This window comes from Condylura cristata, unplaced genomic scaffold, assembly GCF_000260355.1.
Source record: "Condylura cristata isolate star-nosed mole 26May11 unplaced genomic scaffold, ConCri1.0 scaffold00034, whole genome shotgun sequence".
NCBI classification, from domain to species: Eukaryota; Metazoa; Chordata; class Mammalia; order Eulipotyphla; family Talpidae; genus Condylura; species Condylura cristata.
The window spans coordinates 9748948-9769468 of record NW_004567135.1 but is presented as its reverse complement, the minus strand read 5'-3'; the positions used below and the strand labels follow the sequence as shown (position 1 = coordinate 9769468).

The 20521-nt window shown below is 52.9% G+C and overlaps 1 protein-coding gene across 1 annotated transcript; it reads left to right on the top strand.

The window, feature by feature from the left end:
* Positions 1-1287: 1287 nt before the first annotated feature.
* On the top strand, positions 1288-18751 carry WNT5B (wingless-type MMTV integration site family, member 5B). The gene is made up of 5 exons (XM_004692827.2): positions 1288-1302; positions 2358-2503; positions 3849-4096; positions 9072-9364; positions 15760-18751. The coding sequence occupies exons 2-5, from the start codon at positions 2427-2429 to the stop codon at positions 16216-16218; spliced, it is 1077 nt and encodes a 358-aa protein (XP_004692884.1). The 5' UTR covers positions 1288-1302; positions 2358-2426; the 3' UTR covers positions 16219-18751.
* The last annotated feature ends 1770 nt before the right edge of the window (positions 18752-20521 follow it).

Sequence of the window (20521 nt, the reverse complement as noted above, 5' to 3'; positions counted from 1 at the left end):
CCCGCTGTTTTTGATCCCACTCCCCACTCCACCCCCATAAAATGTCTCTGGTGGGTAGCTGTTCTTTATTATTACTATTTTCTCGCCTGGTCCGTTATACTCCTGCTGTGAGTGAAACCATCCGGTATTTTTCTTTTTCTTTCTGGCTTATTTCACTAAGCGTGATCTTTTCCAGCTTCATCCATGTTGCTGCAAGCCTTTTTTTTTTTTTAAGACGTCCCTTAGTGAGCTGAGAGTTTGGTGAAAGGTCAGGGCAGTGGGAATGAGCTGGGTTTGTGGTCTCCAGGTCTGTGTAGATGGCCGGGAGGGAAGGCCGGCTGCAGGACTGGCTTAGGCCTCACTGGCCTGTCTGCCTGTCACTGGGGAGTCAAAGCCACGGGGAACTTAGCAGGCATCGTGCCTGTAGTTGGCCCAGACACGGTGGCCCCAAGGTGGCCTCAGTTGAACCTGGGACTTGCAGAGCCAGAAAGATTTCTCAGGAGCCTGATGAAAAGGTGTGACTCAAGGGAGAGTTGCTGGTGCGAGGGGATAGCTGAGGGGATGAGTGTCACCAGCTGGGGGAGAGAGCCCAGCGCTCTGGCAGTGGCAATGTGTGAGGATGTTCTTCTGGGGTGGTGGCTGGCGGGCTGGCAAGCGGGTGGCTGCGGAGCTGTGGGGGAGGGGCAGGGACCCAAGGGAGAGGGGCAGCTCTGAGCCTTCGGTCAGCGAAGGACTGGTAGGTGGAGTTGAGGATGTTTGGACAAGGAACCGCTTTGAAGCTTTTCTCTGTCCTCCCCTCTCTGGACCTGGTCCCCTCCCCTCCATAAAGCCATTAGCTCCTGGTGCCAGCCCTATCTCTGCTCCATCTCTCGGTTCCAGTCGGTGCATTCACAGACCTCCTGCCCTAGGGGACGGTGAGGATTTATGGGGGATAGAGGGGGAGGAGGCATCCTTTGGAGGAGAGTCTGTAGGAAAGCAGGGTGTGGGGAGCTGTTAGTTGGCTGGGGCAAGAGGCCGGATCATTTCCGAGCTGGCTCTGCATGACAAAGGGAAAGGAGCAAGTTTCTTCTTTGATCTGCCCCCTGCCGGCCCCACACACCTGCCTGTTGGTGTCCCCCCACCCCCCCAGCCCCAGCTGAGACCTCTAGAAGAAAAACCAAAAGGGGGTGGGGCACAAGCTGTGGACGGGCTCCCTGGTTCCAGCTCAGGCCACCTTCCTCTCTTGGTGGCCCCAGGACCAAAATACCCCCTAGGCTGATGACCCAAAGCACCTGCCGCCCCCTCCCGGAGAGCCCGGAGACCCAGATCTGTGGGAGCAGCTCGGTGAGCCGGGGCGGGCACAGCCCGGAGCCCGGGTGCGAGTGTGTGTCTGTGTGTGCACGTCGGAGGTGTTAAGGGGTCCTGGAAAGATTCTTTGGAGACGTGGGGTCACGCCCTGGATGGGAACTGAGGGAGAGTGAGGTGGGGAGCGTGGGAGGGGGCGTGTTTTATAGGCTGTCTAGGCTGCAGAAGCACAGATTTTCTGCTTTCAAAGCCCCAAGAAGGGTGTTCTTTGGGGATATGCACGCAGACATCAGTTAGAAAAGCAGGAGGCAAAAATGTGGGAAGCCCCGGACTCCTAGGGGAGGGATTCTGCTTCTGGAGGATGTGCCCCGCGCCCTGGGCGTTAGATGCAGGGAATGCAGACCCCAGGCTGCTGGCCGGTCTTTAGTCTTTGCGGGGGAGAGCTCCTGGACGCCCCTCGAGGGCCACTGAGCTAAGAATGGGGAGAGGGGCCGCTGGGACCCACCGCCTTGCCCCCCCCCCCGTGGCCCCTTGGTGTTTCTCAGACAAGTTGCTTTGAGCAAGTGAAAAGCCACTGCCCTTCTTTTTCCTGCTGTCATTCCTGGTTAAGAAGAAACCGGTCTGGGGCTTGGGGAACCGTGTAGGGAGATTCAGACTCGGTGTTGGCCAATCCAGCTCACCAACTGCCTTCTTGGCCCACAAGGAAAACGCGAAGTCGGAGAGCTGCATCTCTGGCTGGGGAAAGAGGGGTGGGAGGAGCCGATAGCACGATCCTCCATCCTGGTTTCTTGGGATGCTCTGGAAGAGGGCAGGTACACTTTGCAACAAGCAGAGCCTCTTCCTAATGCCGCCTCCTGCAGTCCGGAGTTGGGCTCTCGCTGATGTGGCTCAGAGACGTAAAAGCCATGCTGTGGGGAGCAGTGCGAGGCGGTGGTTGGTGAGTGGGAAGAGGCTGAATCTCTCTGAGGGGAACTTGACTCCCGTCTACCAGGGTGCATCCTTGTGATCCCCCGGGGCCCCTACCCAGCCCACGCTGATTTTCCCTCTGTTTTTTGCATCTCCACGTTGATTCTCCCGTCCCTTCTCTCCTCCAGGGAGTTCTGTTTTGGAAGCTGCAAGTCCCGGGGGTCTTCCCAGGGCACTGGCGAGGGCAGGGGACCGCCATGTCCAGCCTGCTGCTGCTCACTGCTGCGCTCCTTTCCAGCTGGGCCCAGCTGCCTGCCGAAGCCAGCTCTTGGTGGTGAGTGACAGGGCCGAGTCCCCCATGGGGACCCAAGTGTGGAGAGGGGTCACTGCATGTCTACACCATCCCTAGTCACGGGAATCCTGTGTGCTTTTTATCCCACGAAAACTAGGTCAGCAACTTTTCTCTCTCAAGCCCCCAGAGGTGAAGCTTCTCACGATAAAGGATTAGTTGACCTCACTTGTTTGCACATCCTGTCCCTGTCCCCTTTTCTAGGACCTTCCTCCCCACCCGCACCCCCGCTGTGGGTTGTTGGAAGTAACTCTTTTCTTGCTACTGGATCAATAAGAATATTGATTTTGTTTTTTTGGCTGCTGGAGGCAAGGAGAGTAGAATTGCTATTTAAGCCCGAGACCTGAGGAGGGGCGTGGGTGTCAGGCGTGGCTTTCTTTTTGAGTTCTGAAGACTGTTGTCATTGCCAAGTCACATGGAGGCAGCAGGAGCTCACCAGCTCCCTGGCATGGTCTGTGCCCTGCTCACATTTTTGCTCAGGCAGGAAATCTACAGCCTTCTCACCTAATGTGACAGGTTATTATATTTGGTACCTGATGAACAAACGGGGCCCTCAGTGGAGAGTGGGCAGGGGCTCTGTGCGTGAGATATGGAAATGGAAGCACAGACTGTTCGCCTTGTCCGCACAGTGGATGTAAGCCATCAGGCAGTTCTATTGAAAGGCACGCCTTGCTTCCCAGCCCTTACCCTGCGCTGGGCTTACTGCCCTGACCACTGCCGCTCCCTGAGCAAATCGGGCACTTTCCCCCTGCTCGGGTCCCTGCCTCCATGAGGAGCCTGTGCTCTGCCGTGGCTCTCTCCTCGCTGATCACCACGCACCCAGACACAAGTCTGAACATTTAACATCTCGCATGTCATCTGTGCTCCTGCCTCAGTTTCCCCACAGTGCCTCTGAAGGCAGGTACTCTGTTTTTTCTTTTTCTTTTTTTTTAAGCTTTATTTATGCACACAAGAACTGGGGGACAGGCCAGAGGTGTGGGGGCAGTGAGAGGCTTCACCAGAGACAGTGGGGAGCAGAACAGGCAGATGGGTGAAGTCCACTGCTGAGGGGAGCAGCGGGCGGGACAGGAGAGGTCTGCCGCGCCATGTGAGTCAGCTCCGGGGTGGGGATCAAACTCCTGCTGCAGTGGCTGCGATAGCTTCATAATGCTGCACTTTATTTAACCTGTTGCGCACCAGACAGGGCCCAGGTACCCTTTTTTTCCTAATTCCCTGTCAAGCCCCTGGTACGCAGAAGGCACTCAACGAGTGTGTTGGATGAATGACTTGCTGCGGCACACAGGCCCTCGCTCACGCCCTGGCCTCTCCCCTTTCTGGATCTCTGCTGTAGGTCTTTAGCGATGAACCCGGTGCAGAGGCCTGAGATGTTTATCATCGGTGCCCAGCCAGTGTGCAGTCAGCTTCCCGGGCTTTCGCCCGGTCAGAGAAAGCTGTGCCAGCTGTACCAGGAGCACATGGCCTATATAGGGGAAGGCGCCAAGACAGGCATCAAGGAGTGCCAGTACCAGTTCCGGCAGAGACGGTGGAACTGCAGCACCGTGGATAACACGTCTGTCTTCGGGAGAGTCATGCAGATAGGTAAGAGTCACCGACCGCCGCCTGGCTAAAGGCGCCGGATCGGCACCGGCCCCGAGCTGTGTGCTGTCTGGAGGTTTGGAAGCAGGTGCGAGGAGAGAGGCGCCCTGCGGAAGCTGACCTCCCCTCTCAGTGAGCCCTCTGCCTCCACGGGCCGCCTGCCCAGACGCCCTCTGGGCTGCCCAGAACATCCGGGTGAGCTAAGGCTGACCGGGAAGCCCTCCGTGGCCAAGGCTGACCGGGAAGCCCTCCGTGGCCTCGGGGTTAAGTCCCAGCACCAGGCCCTCTTCGGAGAGTCTTGGATGGACAACTGCAAGCAGCCGCCAGAGTGTGGATAGGACCTTTGCCTCTCCCACTTGACGCTGAGACCTTGGGCCAAATTGGTGATAGCTGTCATTAACCCCACCCAGCCCAGGCCTGGCCTTTTCATTTGAAAGGGGAATCGTGTGAAAGTGGGGGAAGGGCACAGACAGAAGATGAGAGGGCTACCTCTTCCTGGATCCCTGTCCTGCCCCTGTCCCACTCCAGCTCTAGGATTCTTGGGCTACCCTGTTGCTTAGATGGAGGTGTGATCTGGGGTCTAATTGTTTTAGGTCCTTTTGAAATGCAATCCTCCTCTCCCTGGCAAGAAATTGAGAAATCCGGCCCTATTCTACTGGCTCTGTCCCCGGGGCCATAAAAGGAAGGTGTCAGAGCTCTGTGCTCTCTTGGCTCACTTCTCCCAGAAAAGTTTCCCCTCAAAAGGCCACATTCTGGAGTTACCTGAGGCCGGGTTTTCCCAGAGACTGATACTAGTCTGCTTGTTGGGAGTTGGGAGTTTGAGGCCTGGGTTACAATGGGAGGCCTGTCCCTTTCCTGGCCCATACAACCATTTGCTCCAGCCTCCCCCTCCTTCTCCTGCCCCATCAGAGCCTCAGGACCAGGGAAATGCAGGCCTAGCCTGGCTCTTGCCTCCTCCACTCGGGGACCTGACCCTAAAAGGGAGGCTTGGTTGTCCAGCGACGGCCCCACTGGGCAGTGTTCCCGAAGTATGGACATGGGTGTTGGTCATGATTTGTTCATTCTCCTCCAAGGCCCTTCGTGCTTGTCCTTCTTTCTGGTAGCGGTCTCAGTCAACAGCACTCTGCCCTGGGGTTTGAATGAGAAAAGGAGGGTGGCCCGGGTTAGCAGCCCTAATCACCTTAGGGACAGTAACAGCTCTTTGGACGCTGGTGTCTGCCTGACCCTGGAGAGATCCTTTCGTGGGTTATTTTGCTTGAGCAAGGGCCAAAAGTGAGGGTTACTTTAGGGGAAAAGTGTTGGCAGGGACTGAAAGCCCTGGGTACAGGTGGACGTTGGGGGTTGACTCGCCACAGTGGCAAGTCTTTCTGGACCCTGACCCGGCACAAATGGAGCCTTTCTGTTTGCTTCACATCCACGCCCTTTGTGAGGCTGCCCTGCCTGCTCGGCTACCTGGGAAGCCCTCCTGCACCCCTGCCTCGCCCACCCTAGCTATCACTGCGCACTTCCAAGACCCCTTTCTTCTTGAAACTGCTGCAGAAGTGGCCACCAGAGGGCAGCAGAGCAGCTTGGAGGGAGCCACTGGCTTTTCTCCCAGCCTCTCCCGGAGGAGCCTGGACACCTCCCTGGTGGGTGAGGTCCTGCTCAGGAACATCGGGTCCTGCTGTGGAGAGAGCAGACTGGATGTCGTCCTGGTCCTGCCACCCCCTTGCAGGGGGTGGTGCGCCATAGCTAGAGTTTGCCTTAGCCCTTGACATGTTTGAGTTTCTACTTTGACCTGTTTTACTTACACACAAGCCCTCTACATTTCCTGTCCCGAGTTCGCTCTTGCTAGAGCAAGGCATTAGTGGCCCTTGATGGCAGGCTTAGCTACCAAGGGCTACCGCAGGCAGTGCCCAGAGAGGCCGCCCCCCCCAGGCAGACTGACTGCAGGAGACAGCTGTCTCACTGGACGGCCCCAGGGGCCCCAGACCACCGTGACAGTCTGCCTTCCGCTGCAGCATGTCCTCTGCAGGCTGGTTGTTTTAAAAGGCAGTTCTGAGAGTGGCGAGTCAGTTCCAAAAAGCAGGTTTGCTAAAGGATGCAAGAAGCAATCAGACATATGTAACTTGGAAAAGAGGAAACATAAAAGGCATGTTAGCTGTTTTCAAATACTGCAGGGCTGTCAAATGGAGAAGGGATTAGACAGCGGAGCTGCAGCAGACTGGAGTCCAGGGAGGCTTATCGCAGCTCAGTCTGAGAAAGAGCACTGTGGTGATTGGTGTCCCTGGAGAAGACAGCGGGTTGCCTTGAGAGCCCAGCCCTGGCTCCGAGCTCCCAGCGGTGTGGCCTGTGCGTCCAGGCTACGGCTTCAGAGGCGCTCCCTGTGCCGCACGCCAGGTCGGGGCTTGAGGCGCGTCTGGAGACTTCTCAGCCAGGAGTGTCTGCAAGTGGGACCCGGCCCTCCTGGAAAGAGCCTTTGGCCCTCTTGCCAGGGAGCTCACTCTCCCCTAGACCAGCCTTCTCCCATGCTCTCGGGGTGGCTCACTGTTGACCAGGCCAGTCCTGGGGCCAGTCCTGACCGGGGCTACCAAGTCACCTGGGTTCCTCCTTGGGCTGAAGCCAGTCCCTGGTTAACTGAGAAGAACAGACTCGCCTGGTGTGGTCTGGTGGCAGATTTCTTGGTGTTGTGCCTCGATGATGACACAGTAGGGCGAGGTGGGGATCACCTAGAACTACTAGTGATTGCAAACTGCGCCTCCCTCCACCTGCCTAAACACAGACGCCAGCTTCTGACCATGGAAGAAAGAAGTGGGGAGCCGGAGATTGTCTGGTTTAATTGCCAAGATCAGGAGTGCACCTTAATTTCCTCCTAAAGTTACTCCCTCCCTCCATACCTGAGTCTGTATGAGTATTGTTATTTCTTTCTTTTTTTTTTTTAAATTTATTTATTTGTGCATACAGAACTGGGGTACAGGCCAGAGGCTCAGGGGCGGTGAGAGGCTTCACCAGAGACAGAGTGGGGAGCAGAACAGGCCGAATGTCGAAGTACACTGCTGAGGGGAGCAGCGGGCGGGTCAAGAGAGGTCTGCCACACCATGTGGTCACCTCCCGAGCAGGCGGGAATCGAACTCATGCAGAAGCGGCTTTAGATTCTCAGTGCTGTGCTTTAACCCGCTGCGCCACCAGGGAGGGCCGAGTATTGTTATTTCTTAAGGCAACTTTGTTAAAATATAACTTATATAGCATACAGTTCACCATTTTTAAAAAGGATTTATTTACTTATGCATATAAGAACTGGGGTACAGGCCAGACATGGGGGGGGTGGAAGGATTCACCAGAGACAGCGTGGGGAGCAGGACAGGCAGATCCATTGAAATGCATTGCTGAGGGGAGCAACCGGCGAGACAGGAGAGGTCTGTGGTGTCATGTGGGTCAGCTCCTGGCTGGGGATCGAACTCATGCTGCAGTGGCTGCCATTAGCTTCATAGTGTTGAGACTTAACCCCTGTGCTGCTAGGGAGGCCCCAATTCACGATGTTAAAGTGTTTATTTCAGTGTATCATGACAAGATGGTACAACCATCACCACTCTTAATTCCAGAGCACTGCCTAACTCTATAAACTCCAAACTCTATAGCAGCCACTCTCCATCCCACCCCAAACACTGGACAGCCACTAATCGCTTGTTCCCATAAAATTTCCTGTTATCAACATTTCAAACAAATGAGATCATACAAGATGTGACGTTTTGTGCCTGGCTCCAGACAGACACAAATTCAAGGCTCATCCTGTAGCTTCTACCACCTTGTTAACGTTTATGATGGAGTCGTACGTCGTTGTAGCGCTAGCCCGCCTTCTGTTTGCCTGTGCACCTGCTGCTGGCCATGCTGGGTGGTTTCTACATGTTGGCTATTAGGAACAGTGCTTCTGTGGACATTCCTGTATAAGTTTGTGTGTGGACATTTGTTTTGGTTCATTCTGGGTATCTTCTTAGGAGTGGAATTGTTGGGTTGCATGGTAATGCTCTGCTTATCCTTTTGAGGACCTCCCAGACTGTTTTCCAAAGCAGCTGCAACATTTAATCTTCCCACCAGCAGTCCAGGAGGGCCCCAGTTTTTCCATCTTCTCCCCAACTTATTAGTTGCCTTTCTGATTGTAGCCATCCTTATGTCTATGAAGTGGGATCTCGCTGTGAGTTGATTTGCATTTCCCTGGCATCTGATCTTTTTCTTATAAACATTTGTATTAAAGTAGAACATACACATGCGTTTTTAAGCAGTTTACTGCAGCCAAAAAGAGGAACCCAGCTTGGATTTTCTGACTGGAAATGATCAGCTTATTCAGAGAGACCGTGTGGGCGGTTCCATGAGGGCCCCAGTCTGGGCAGTGTGGACCCAGAGCAAGGCAGACAGCGTAAGACATCGTGGGTAATGCTGGGCATGGTAAGTCCAGGCTCCTTGCTCTGCCAGGTCTCGACCTGGTGCTGCCACTCCCGGTGTCTCTAGATGATGCCAACTGTGAAAAAGACAAGTGTGTGGCTCTGAGGTGGTGAGAAATTGCAGCTGCGAGGGAGAAATTTTACTAGGCTGGAATCCCACTGTTGCATGAGTTCTTTCTTAGCCTCATTCTGTTAGGTCATGTGTTCCATAACATCTTTAGTGCCCAGTTTTCCTCCATTAGATCCACCCCCTGGGAGCCTACTGGTCATGCTAGCTTCTTTGGGTTGGTTGAGGATGTAGGCCAGGGCTGAGGGGAGCGAGTGGGGGGTGCATTCTGTCCTGTGTGCCCACAGGGCAGAGGAGTCAAATCTTAGCTATTCTCCAGAGAAGTTTCTAATTGTGAGAACCACATGAGGTGACAGGTGCACCCTGCTGATCCTGCCCCACCCCCAACCTGGGAATGTCACAGTCAGGCCATGGTGTCTGAGGAGCAGAGAGCAGGTAGGGCCTTCCTGTGGGCTGGCCTTGCTACCACCTCCAGCTACCACCTCTCTTTCAGGGAGCAGAGAGACTGCCTTCACCTACGCGGTGAGCGCGGCCGGGGTGGTGAATGCCATCAGCCGAGCCTGCCGTGAGGGTGAGCTCTCCACATGTGGCTGCAGCCGGACAGCACGGCCCAAGGACCTCCCCCGGGACTGGCTGTGGGGTGGCTGTGGGGACAACGTGGAGTACGGCTACCGCTTTGCCAAGGAGTTTGTGGATGCCCGGGAGCGGGAGAAGAACTTTGCCAAGGGATCAGAGGAGCAGGGCCGAGTGCTCATGAATCTGCAGAACAACGAGGCTGGTCGAAGGGTAAGCACATCCTTGAGCCCCCCAACCCCCACCGCCCCCACCTGTGCGCACGCGCGCACACACGCACGCACGCACGCACGCACGCACGTATATCCCACCCAGCTGCCCCCTCCTCTGCACACACCGCGGACCACCTGGGCTGTTCCCGGCCTGGCCAGGGAGGCCCGCGGCCGGGCGGTCCAGAAAGAGGATTGGCGTGACCATCCAGATTACTTTCTCTTTAAAGTGTTCCATCCTTTTTTATGAACTTGGCTTCTATGCACATTGCATTTCATAAAGAAGGAAGAAAGTAGGTAGGAGTCAATCTTTTAAAATTGAGCCACGTTGGATGAAATCCTTGTTTAGGTATTTATTACTTTTCCCAACTGGCAGTCAGTCTCTCTTTCTCTTTTGAAAATTGGGATGTAACTGGCATGCTGCGTTTAAGTTTGCAGGAAAGGCTGTTGGTTTATGACACCTGTATATTACCATGATCACTACAGCAATGTTAGCTGGCAGTCAGCACCTTTCATCAAGATTCTCACCTAAAACTTCTGACCCAGGTACCTTTCAAAATCCCCATTTCCCAGTCCTCAGTGGGCTAAAGCACAGCACTATGAAGCCATCAGCAGCCACTGGGACAGGAGTTCAATCCCAGGCCAGGGGGCTGACTCACATGGCACAGCAGACCTCTCCTGACTCCCCGCTGCTCTCCTCAGCAGTGGATTTCGGTAGATCTGCCTGTTCTGCTCCCCACTCTGTCTCTGGTGAATCCTCTCACCCACTCCATGCCTCTGGCCTGTCCCCCACTTCTTATATGCATAAATAAATAAATCTTTTTAAAAAACCCTCCATTTCCCAATGGGCATAGAACATTGTCCCATTTTTCACTTTTTTTATTTCTCTGCAGGACATTTTGTCCTTTAGGGATCAAGCTTCAGTCTTCTGATCAGAATCCCAGACATAAGCAGTGGTCTTAACTGTCCCTCCTTTGTGTCTGGACACATGAGCTGATTGGGCACTTAGGCCATTAGACCTGGTCTAGAGGTTAGGATTGTTCAAGGCTAAGGTAAATGCAAAGCTGAGTTTTAAGAATTGCATTCAGACATTTTTGGAAACGCAGTCCAGAAGCCTACTCAGGCAATCATGGAGGACAGGCTTCCCAGCTAGGCATGGTAACAGAGCACAAGTGTGAAAGACAGCTGTCTTTTGAAGGCCGGGTCCTCCCATTCTCGAGCAAGATGTGACTGTCTCCTGAGCCTTGAATTCCGTAGACTGAAATGGAGGGTGGAGGTGGGCTTGGTTCCTTGACCTTGCTGACCTTGTTCTGGTGGCTGACCCTGCTCTGACCCTGCTCATGCGGACCCTACCTGTGTGTCATCAGGCCTCCTCTCTCTTTGGCTGCCCTGAGAAGGCCTGCTGAGGCTTCGGGAAATCAGGGTCAGCTAGAAGCTGTGCCTTTTGCTGGTTCTGCTGATTCGGGTCTGTCTGGGTGGTGAGGGGATGCACACAGGTATCTCTGTAGAGAGGTCTGAAGTCTGAGCACGGGGCCACTCTCCTGGCAAAGGGCCAGGGCCAGCAATCAGGAAACTACAGGAACCTCCTCTTAGAGAGGGCTGCTCCAGGGCCAGCTGACTCAGGGACCAGCCAAAGTGCTGTTGTGTGAGACCAAAGATGAGCCAGTTAAAACATGAGAACAGCGTCTTAGAAAAGAGATTGAGAGACTTAATGTTGGTGCATTGGTGACTGGGCACCTGGATAGATGTATTTTTTTTTTTTTTAATATCAAGTACACCACACCTTCTTTCTTTTTTTTAAGATTTATTTATTTATAAGTACGGAACTGGGGTACTTCTGCAGAGCTGTGGGGAGAGTCAGAGGATTCACCGGAGACAGAGTGGGGAAGGAGAAGAGGCAGATGGACCAGATGGACTGAAATACACAGCTGAGGGGGGCAGCTGGCTGGTCAGGAGAGGTCTGCTGTACCACGTGGGTCACCTCTGAGGCTGGGGATCGAACTCGTGCTACAGTGGCTGCAGACAGCTTCATAGTGTTGTGTTTTCACCCACTGTACCACCAGGGAGGGCCCTGGATAGACGTATTTTTTTTAAAAGATTTATTTATTTATTCATACAGAACTGGGGTACAGGCCAGAGATGCGGAGGGTGAGAGGCTTCACCAGAGACAGAGGGGGGAGCAGAACAGGCCGACTGACGAAGTACACTGCTGAGGGGAGCAGCGGGCAGGTCAGGAGAGGTCTGCAGCGCCATGTGGTCTCCTCCGGGGCAGGCGGGGATCGAACTCATGTGGAAGTGGCTCAAGCTTCTCAGTGCAGCGCTTTAACCCGCTGCGCCACCAGGGAGGGCCTGGATAGACATATTTTAAAAATATGTTTATATATCCATAAAAATGAATTTAGGCTTCACGGGACACATACCAGATAAACGGAGGTGGAAATGTCTTTTTTGTGTGACTGGGGGTTTGGCAGAAGCCAGTAACCCTGTGTAGAGGTAGCATCACCAATGTGCTGCGTCTGTGCAGCTCATGTGAAGTCAGATCAAGTGAGAGCTGGCTGTCCGCCCACCGGAGCCTGGTTGTGTTCAGCCAGATGTGGCTGTGTGGGCGGCAGTGACTGCGCCGGCGCTCATCTGCTCATCGCTGTGGTCCGTGGCGGCCAGAAACGCTGCGGGTGACTTCCGTGCTGGGGGCAGCTGTGAGCGGCCTCAGTCTCCCAGGGCTTCCTGTCTGTCTGGCAGCTCCCTCGCCAGCCGTTGAGTAGCTATGAGAGAGATTGGCTTAAAAAAAAAGTTACTATCTTTATGTCCTGAATTCCAAGTTCGAGCCATTTTTCAAGGCCCCAAATCGAGGGACACCTAGTTCATAAAAGTGTCCCCGTTTTCCATGCTTTGTGTCTCTGCTCTGCCCTGTAGGGAGCATTTTAAGCCTTTCTTGAGCCCCGGCTTACTCGGCTTCATCCTTCTGGCTGTGGCTTCTGAGGACAGGCATCGCCATCCAACCCCTTTGCTGTGCTTTCCAGGGTGAGCACCTGTGGCACGCATGGAAGTGGCCATATTACCTGCCAAGAGGTCAAATTCAGGGAAAGCATTTCCTGCCCTTGCTTGAGCTTTGCTGGGGCTTTGTGGCAGATGCCCGGGTGACTAGGCCTTTATCCTAATATGGCAGTTTCAGTCCCAGTCTTGACCCCTTCTGCTGTCTCCTCATTTTATTGCCCTTAATTGTTTGTTTGTTTGTTTGCACTGGCCCTTATCTCACAGCGCATTCCCTTCCATCTGCCTTGTTTCTCTTACACACCTTCCCGGCTTTTTCTGTGCCTCTCCTCTGGCTTTGGCTTTCTCTGTGCCTCTCTTCCGTCTCCGTCTCCGTCTCCGTATCCCCCCTTCCTCTGGTCTCCAGACCTCTTCCCTGGCTCTTTATCTCTCCCTTTGCCTCTTTATCTCTCCCTTTGCCTCTGCCTGCTCCAGGTTGGGAATTCTTGTTCCTCTCAAGATTTATTTATTTATGCATACAGAACTGGGGTATAGGTCAGAGGTGCAGGGGTGGTGAGAGACTTCACCAGAGACAGAGTGGGGAGCAGAACAGGCAGATCCATGAGGTACACTGCTGAGGGGAGCAGCGGGCGGGTCAGGAGATGTCTGCCACGCCATGTGGTCACCTCTGGGGCAGGCGGGGATCGAACTCATGCTGTAGTAGCTTTAGTTTCTTAGTGCTGTGCTTTAACCTGCTGCGCCACCAGGGAGGGCCCATTCCTCTCTATTTTTTATCCCCTCTTCAAGGAACAGACTTCGCCTATCAATCACCATCTGAGGCCAAAGGTATTCCTCTCCTACTTCCTCACACCTACAAAAAGTCCCTTCGGGTGGGATTGAATGTGTTCTGGATGAGCATTTTGTAAGTAGGTTATCTTTTTTTTTTTTTTTTTTTTTTTTTTTACAGTATTTTAAGGATCTGATATCTTGACCACCGAGGAAGTCTGGGGCATACTTTGCCAGAAACTTCTCTTGGCCTTTAAGAGCCTCTCATCAATTCATTTTAGATTTTGGTGGCAAGAGTGATGGGTTGATAGTGCCTTGTCACTCGAGTGCCTGCGCATTGTCCAGATAAAAGCTGTCTAATCCTGGTGACATTCCTGTCAGTTACCACACTCAGCCCCACCATTAGGTAGAAGTGGGAGAGAGACTTGAAGAGGGCTTTGCCAGAGGGGAAAATGGTGAATCAGCAACAAAAAAAATTTTTTTAACACTCTCTTATTTTTTCATTAGCATGAGGGGCCAACCATTGGGATTTTGCCCCCTTCTACAAGAAGTACATATATGTGCACACACACACACACACACACACACAGAGATGCCTGATACTAGTCTATGTTGTCAACAATACAATGTTTAAAAAGACAAATATTGCTGCCTCTACCATGCCTTTCTTCTTGGAGGAAGGATGGGATGAATGTCTAAATAGTGAGAGTAAGTGACAGACGTTCTCTGGGATTTGTTCCACCCAAATTCTTATCCTTGTTCTGTGGAGTCTTGACACACACACACCACCCCACCCCCCATCTCCCTAAGTGTTTGCTCCCAGAGAAGATGCTTATCCGGTTCCCTTAGTCACTTAGTCGCAGGGTACACAGTGTAGACCTTAATGCTTCCTGCAGTAGCGCCAGACGCCTGACATCCCTCTCTATCCCTCTAAACCCAGCGCCATTTCCAGAGGAATGTTAGGCTGCCCTCAGACCCTGGGGGTTTGTGCCAGAGGATAATTGCAGGCCCTTCTTTGAAGTGCCTGTCAGAATGGGGTGTGGGTTCCTTTGTGCCTTGTGCCTGGAGCTAGCCAAGTGCTAGCGCCTCTAACCTTGGGGTGGAGTCTTCCTTCCTTCTCTACCCTAAGCCGTGTTTAAGCCTCTAAGCCCCAAGATGGGAGTGCAGAAGCCCAGCAGTCTGGCTGCCTTCTGGGTGGCCTGGAGCTGTTTTCGGGGCCTCCAGAGCTTCCATTTCTCCACCTTACACTGGCGGGAATAATGCCATACCAGAAAGAGGTTTAACAATAGTAATATGAGCTGATGATGGTTAAACTATTTTTTTGCACCTGCAGTGCTCTGTATAGTGCTGAATAAAGACACAATCTGGGGACTCTTGAAAAGAAATCAGAGTGAAAAACCTTGAAAAAATGAGTCCTGAATCTGTTGGTGACAAAATGTCCTGCAGCAGGCTTGCATTTTTATCTTGCCATCTGCACTTCTGGGCCTGCTGCCAGGGGGTCTGACACAATGCAGCAGTGTGCTTTCATTGAAAAACACTTGGTAAGCAGCTTTCTGGTCTACTCTCGCTTTCAAATTTTGACTCGGGATAACTCAAGTTCAAATCTACTCCACGTTGTTGTAGTTCAGTGACTTCCAGAGTGGATTTGTTTTCAAATGAATCACCCCCTAGGTGGGTGCACTGACCTGCTCTGTCAGTGTGCAGGGTGTCACCTGTCTCCCTCCACCCTCACACGCACCCCAGGGGCTGCCTGGGGACCACGGGGTGGTAGAGTGTGTTCTTGCTCACGAATGTCACCAGGTTTATAGTTAGGGTCCATGGTTCACTCCATAGGGTTAATGATCAGAGGTTAACCCAGAAAATGATTTCATTCTTAGGGGACTTGGCAGGGTGAGGGAGAGCTTTCGGCTCCCCAAGGCCACATCAGCAGCTTTTTACAAAGGGACAGACTCTTTCTCACTGGTGTGGCATATGGTATAGAAATTGAAAACCTCTTGTTGGTTTTTATTTGTTTGAAGCTTTGATCAAGATAGAAATAGCCTTTTATATGGCAAAATATGCCATACTGTTGGTAACACATTTCAAGACACACGAAATGGAGAAAGTAGAAAGCGCCCCAAATGTTCCCCTTGTAGCTGATAACATGTGCGTAGCCTCCCCGGTGTTTTTTGTTTTTTTTTTTTTAAAGATTTATTTATTTGCGCATACAGAACTGGGGTACAGGCCAGAGATGCGGAGGGTGAGAGGATTCACCAGAGACAGAGCGGGGAGCAGAACAGGCAGATCAACGAAGTACACTGCTGAGGGGAGCAGCGGGCGGGTCAGGAGAGGTCTGCCGCGCCATGTGGTCACCTCCGGGGCAGGCGGGAATCGAACTCATGCGGAAGTGGCTTTAGTTTCTCAGTGCTGTGCTTTAACCCGCTGCGCCACCAGGGAGGGCCCCTCCCCAGCGTTTTTTTTTCTACCTCACGTTCCTTCTATCTGCTTTTAATCTATGCCATCGAAGATCCTGGAAAGAGCCGTGCAGACATTTGGAGAACAACCCCCCATCCCCCACCAACCCCGACCTCTGGCAGGCCCCAGCCATCCTCCGCACGTTCTCCCTCAGGGAGGCTGCTTAAGTCTTCTCTCTCCTCCCCTCAGGCCGTGTACAAGATGGCAGACGTTGCCTGCAAATGCCACGGCGTCTCGGGGTCCTGCAGCCTCAAGACCTGCTGGCTCCAGCTGGCCGAGTTCCGCAAGGTGGGAGACCAGCTCAAGGAGAAGTATGACAGCGCAGCCGCCATGCGCATCACCCGCAAGGGCCGGCTGGAGCTGGTGAACAGCCGCTTCAACCAGCCCACCCCGGAGGACCTGGTCTACGTGGACCCCAGCCCGGACTACTGCCTGCGCAACGACACCACCGGCTCGCTGGGCACCCAGGGCCGCCTGTGCAACAAGACCTCGGAGGGCATGGACGGCTGCGAGCTCATGTGCTGTGGCCGTGGCTACGACCAGTTCAAGAGCGTGCGGGTGGAGCGCTGTCACTGCAAGTTCCACTGGTGCTGCTTCGTCAAGTGCAGGAAGTGCACTGAGGTGGTCGACCAGTACGTCTGCAAATAGCCGCGGGCCTGTGCGGCGCCGGCTATGTGTATAAGTCTATATAAATCTATTTTATATGTGTATACATAAGTGGATGGATGCTAACTAATTAAAAGAAGAACATGGACAGGAAAAGCTTATTTAAGAGACGCTGGAGATGTCCGAGGAGGGGTCACTGCTGCTTCTCCGCTCCCAGGGGGCTGGGCAAAGGGGCTTTTCCCCCGCTCTGGCGGGGACTCTCAGGGCATAGGGAATGTGCACTGTCTGCCCGCGGTAGCCTTGAGGAGGCAGGTCGTGGGGAGACGGAGAAGATGGTTTTGTCTGGGAGTCTGGTGTCTTCGGGGTAGAGGACACCCCTAGGATCCCAGGGGCAGGCCACGAGGCTCCTTGCAGGTGGCAGCTTCCACCTAGCCGCTCAGGGTCTTGCCAGATCACTGATGGGTTCAGGGAGAGGCCGGGGTCTTGTGCCTTCATTCGTGTGCCCACGGCAGCGTCTGCAGTGACAGGCCAGACGCCTCCCTGTGAATGCCACCCTCTCCTGTCATCACTCACTGGTGACCCCGAATCCTTCCCTCTCTCCCTTTCCCCCTCCCCCCACGGCCCCTCTCTGGGGCCTGGATGATTCTTCCTCCTCAGCTCACTAGCTCCTGCCGCAAGTTCCCGTCACCGAGAGGAACGGGACGGGGAAGGACATGAACTGAGTATCTGTGCCTGAGCTACAGAGAGCCAGTGCAAAGCTGGACTGAGGACGTCGCACTGTGCTCCCACACAGGGAAGCCAACTTGGGATGCTGCTGCTCTCACTTCCTTCATCTAGGGAGGCCTCACGAATGACAGGAAGCGTAGCTGGGTCAGGCCCGCTGGCCTGGCACGGTCTCTTCATCTCTGCCCCAGATGTACAGTTTCTTGCTGACATTAAATGCCCTTCCCTGAAGTTACTCTCCCTTTTTTCCTTATTTGGACACACGGTTTTCTTGAGTCTCCTTTTGTTGTTGACTTGATCCTTCAAACCCACTACCTGGTGTACCTCTGCAAGACAGTCAGGAAACAGAGACCTTTTTAGAGCTCAAGTCTGGTGATTAGAAGGAAGGACAGGAGAATAATTATGAGAATTAAAATTGGTAATGCTCGAAGCAATCTCCCCAAGGGCTAACTAACAAAGAGGACACAGAGTGGGTGGTCCCTACTGCTGTTTCCATGATGAACAAAGGAGTCAGGAGGTCTAAGTTTAGCTTCCTGTCTGTCTTCACACTGCAAGTTAGCCTCCAGGTTAACTCTGGCTCCCCAGGCCCTCTGTAGGCTTCTTTAGGCCACATCTCTTGTTTTTAACCCCAGAACGTGGAGCCTGGGGTTTGGCGGGGGGAGGGGTGGGGGGAGTGCGACAGAACTTGGAAATCCAAGAAATCCGATGTTATGTCCCAGAAAGGGAGGAGGAGGCTACTGGAAAAGACACTGATCTCGGCTGCACAGAGAGGCTGGCTTTGGAGAGACTCACCTGCAGGTGAGCCAGCTAGCAGGAATGGCCACCAGTTTAATTCCAGAAGAGTTTCTTCCTGAGGAAATAGTGGGAATGGGGTCATGGCAAATGGTACTTGCAAAACAATCCAAAAGATTCTACCTGGAGTATCCGTGGCCATTTATGCTACTGTAGCTTTAGGACCTCAGGAAGAACCTTCTTAACATCACAGACTATTTCAGCCTTCAGTTTATTTTGCCAGAAACTGTTCCTGACACTGCTGTTCAGATTCCATAGACCAGTCATGGTCCATGAAAGATAGCGATTGAAGTGAGTTGGCCTACAAAAGATTAAACCCTGTTTATTTGTTGTGTTTAACCAAATCAGCTGACCAGTCGCACTTAACCAAGCCAGCTGACCGGTTGCACAGACCAGCCAGAAGCAGTGTTTTGGACATGGGCTGGCATTACGGCCCTGCCCAACATCACTATTCTGGAGGTCCAGAGTTACCTTCTATCAGATATTCAAAGCGTTTAAGGACTGAACTGCAATTTGAATTCATCCTTAAGAACCCTGGGAAATGTGCTCAGAGTCCACAATCCCCACAGAAATGCTGTGGAAATGTGCTTGAGAATATGGAGACCAGCCCAAGAAAAATGAGCTTCTGTTCAGCACCCTGGAATCCCAATGCAGGAAGAGAAAGTGGCGATCAGATCACCAGTTCTGGCACCTGCAAAACTTGATTGGTCTCCAAAGCTTAAAATAGAAAGTCAGAGGCCCCCAACACTAGGGGTTTGTGTTCAGTTGGCCTGGAGTGGAGCTAGGACTTCTGCCTGCACCTTTAACAAGGGCGTGAGGAACGAACCATCTCGAAGACTTAACCGCAGAGCCACTGGGGCTGTGGCAGCCAGGTCCTGCTCCCAGCCCAGCGCTGTGCACAACCCCCTAGCGCCAGCAAATCATCATGATTCACGCAGTCTGGGGCCCTCCCTGGTGGCACGACTGGTTAAAGCGTGGCACTGTGACACTATCCGCAGCCACTGCAGTACGAGTTCCATCCCTGGCCAGGGAGGTGACCCACAGGGCACAGCAGACCTCTTGTCCCGCCTGCTGCTCCCCTCAGCAGTGTATTCCAGTTAACCTGCCTGTTTTGCACCCCACTCTTTCTCTGGTGGATCCTCTAACCCTCCCTGCACCTCTGGCCTGTACCTCAGTTCTTATATTCATAAATAAATAAAATCTTAAAAATAATATGCAGTCTGACGGAAAGATCATGCCGTGCTTAGTCCGAGGTGGCCACCCAGGGAGTTTCTGTGGTGCGAGGGGAGAGGATGTTTGGGTGTAAAGCAAAACTGGTTTGTGCTGGAATGTTCTGCTTCCCTCCTCTTTCTGGGGGCAGTAGGTGGAAGCTGACAGATCCATTGTGAGTACAAGAAGGCTATATTTGCTTAGGTATTTGCATGTGTTCGCCTTGACTTCAAAATAAAATCAGGAGGATGCTATGCCTGACTACCTGCCTTTCTTTTTAAATTTGTGTCTTGTGTGTGTGAAAGAACTGGAGTGTAGGCCAGATGTGAGGGGGTGGTGGTGGTGAGAGGATTCACCTGAGACACAGTGGGAAGTAGAACAAGTGGATTGATTGAAATAAAATGCTAAGGGGAGCAGCAGGCGAGACAGGAGAGGTCTGCTGCACCATGTGGGTCACTCCCTGGCCGGCTGGAATCAAACTCTGCTGCAGTGGCTAGCTTAACAGCTTGATAGCTTGAAGCTCCAAGATTTTAACCCCTGAACCACCAGGGAGGCCCAGCATTTTGTATCTTTAAGGCATTTTAGATTTGTTGCAGGCTTCCTTTCAGGGAGCATCATATGTGGGTCAGCTCCCTGGCCAGGATAACTCAGGCCATAGTTGCGGTAGCTCTGAGACTTGCCCCCTAGGCCACCAGGAAGCCTAGCTATGTGGCTAGATGGGCAGTCATGGGTCAGGTTAGCATTGGGCCAGGGCTCCACTGATAAAGGCATCTGACAAATTCTCCAGTTGGAGAACTCCTTTAGATATTTCCACATTGTGTTCTTTGAGTGAGAAACAAAACTCGCTGTTGCTATTAAAACCCCAAATTGGTTACTGTTTCTCCCGTAAGTCCTGAGTATTTAATTATGCTTTGTCCAGCCCCAGGATGCTAGGAGTTAGCAAGACATCTGCGTGTGAGATTGTCCTTTGAGTTAGAGATTTTATAGCTGCCACAGCTTATCAGGAAAGAAGCTTCTTTCTAGGGAAGAGCCTCTCCTGTTCTGGGAAGTGGGGGTAAAGTCATTTCCTTCTTACACTAGGCTTAGGGCACTGCCAGACCCCATGACACTGGTCAGACTTGGGTGGGTGAACCTCAGCGTGTGTGAGAGAGTACATGTGTGCAGCACATCTGTGCACACCCACGCACACAGAAATGAATGTTTAATTTTGGAGGGGAGCTGGAGAGGCCCCCAAGGCATGGAATCTGTAAAAAATTACAAAGAACCTCACCACGTAGCACTGAGAACATGAATTGTTCTTGACTGGAAACCACTTCCTTCTGGTTATGAGTGATGACTAGCTTCATCTCTCTAGAAGGAAAATTTAGGGAGCTGAGGAGGGTGGCCTAAGGTGGCATGTTAGGCCATACGGAAGACTGGGCCTTTACTCATTGCTTTATGCACAAAAGAACTGGGGGCACAGGCCAGAGGTGCAGGGGTGAGAGGAATCACCAGAGTGGGGAGCAGGACAGGCAGGAGGCACCTGCTCTTTTAAACATAACTGATGTCTCTGTCATGGAGAATCTCTCCCCATGTGCTGCTGAAGGGAAGCTCTGGTGAAACCTTCCCCAAAGTGAACCCA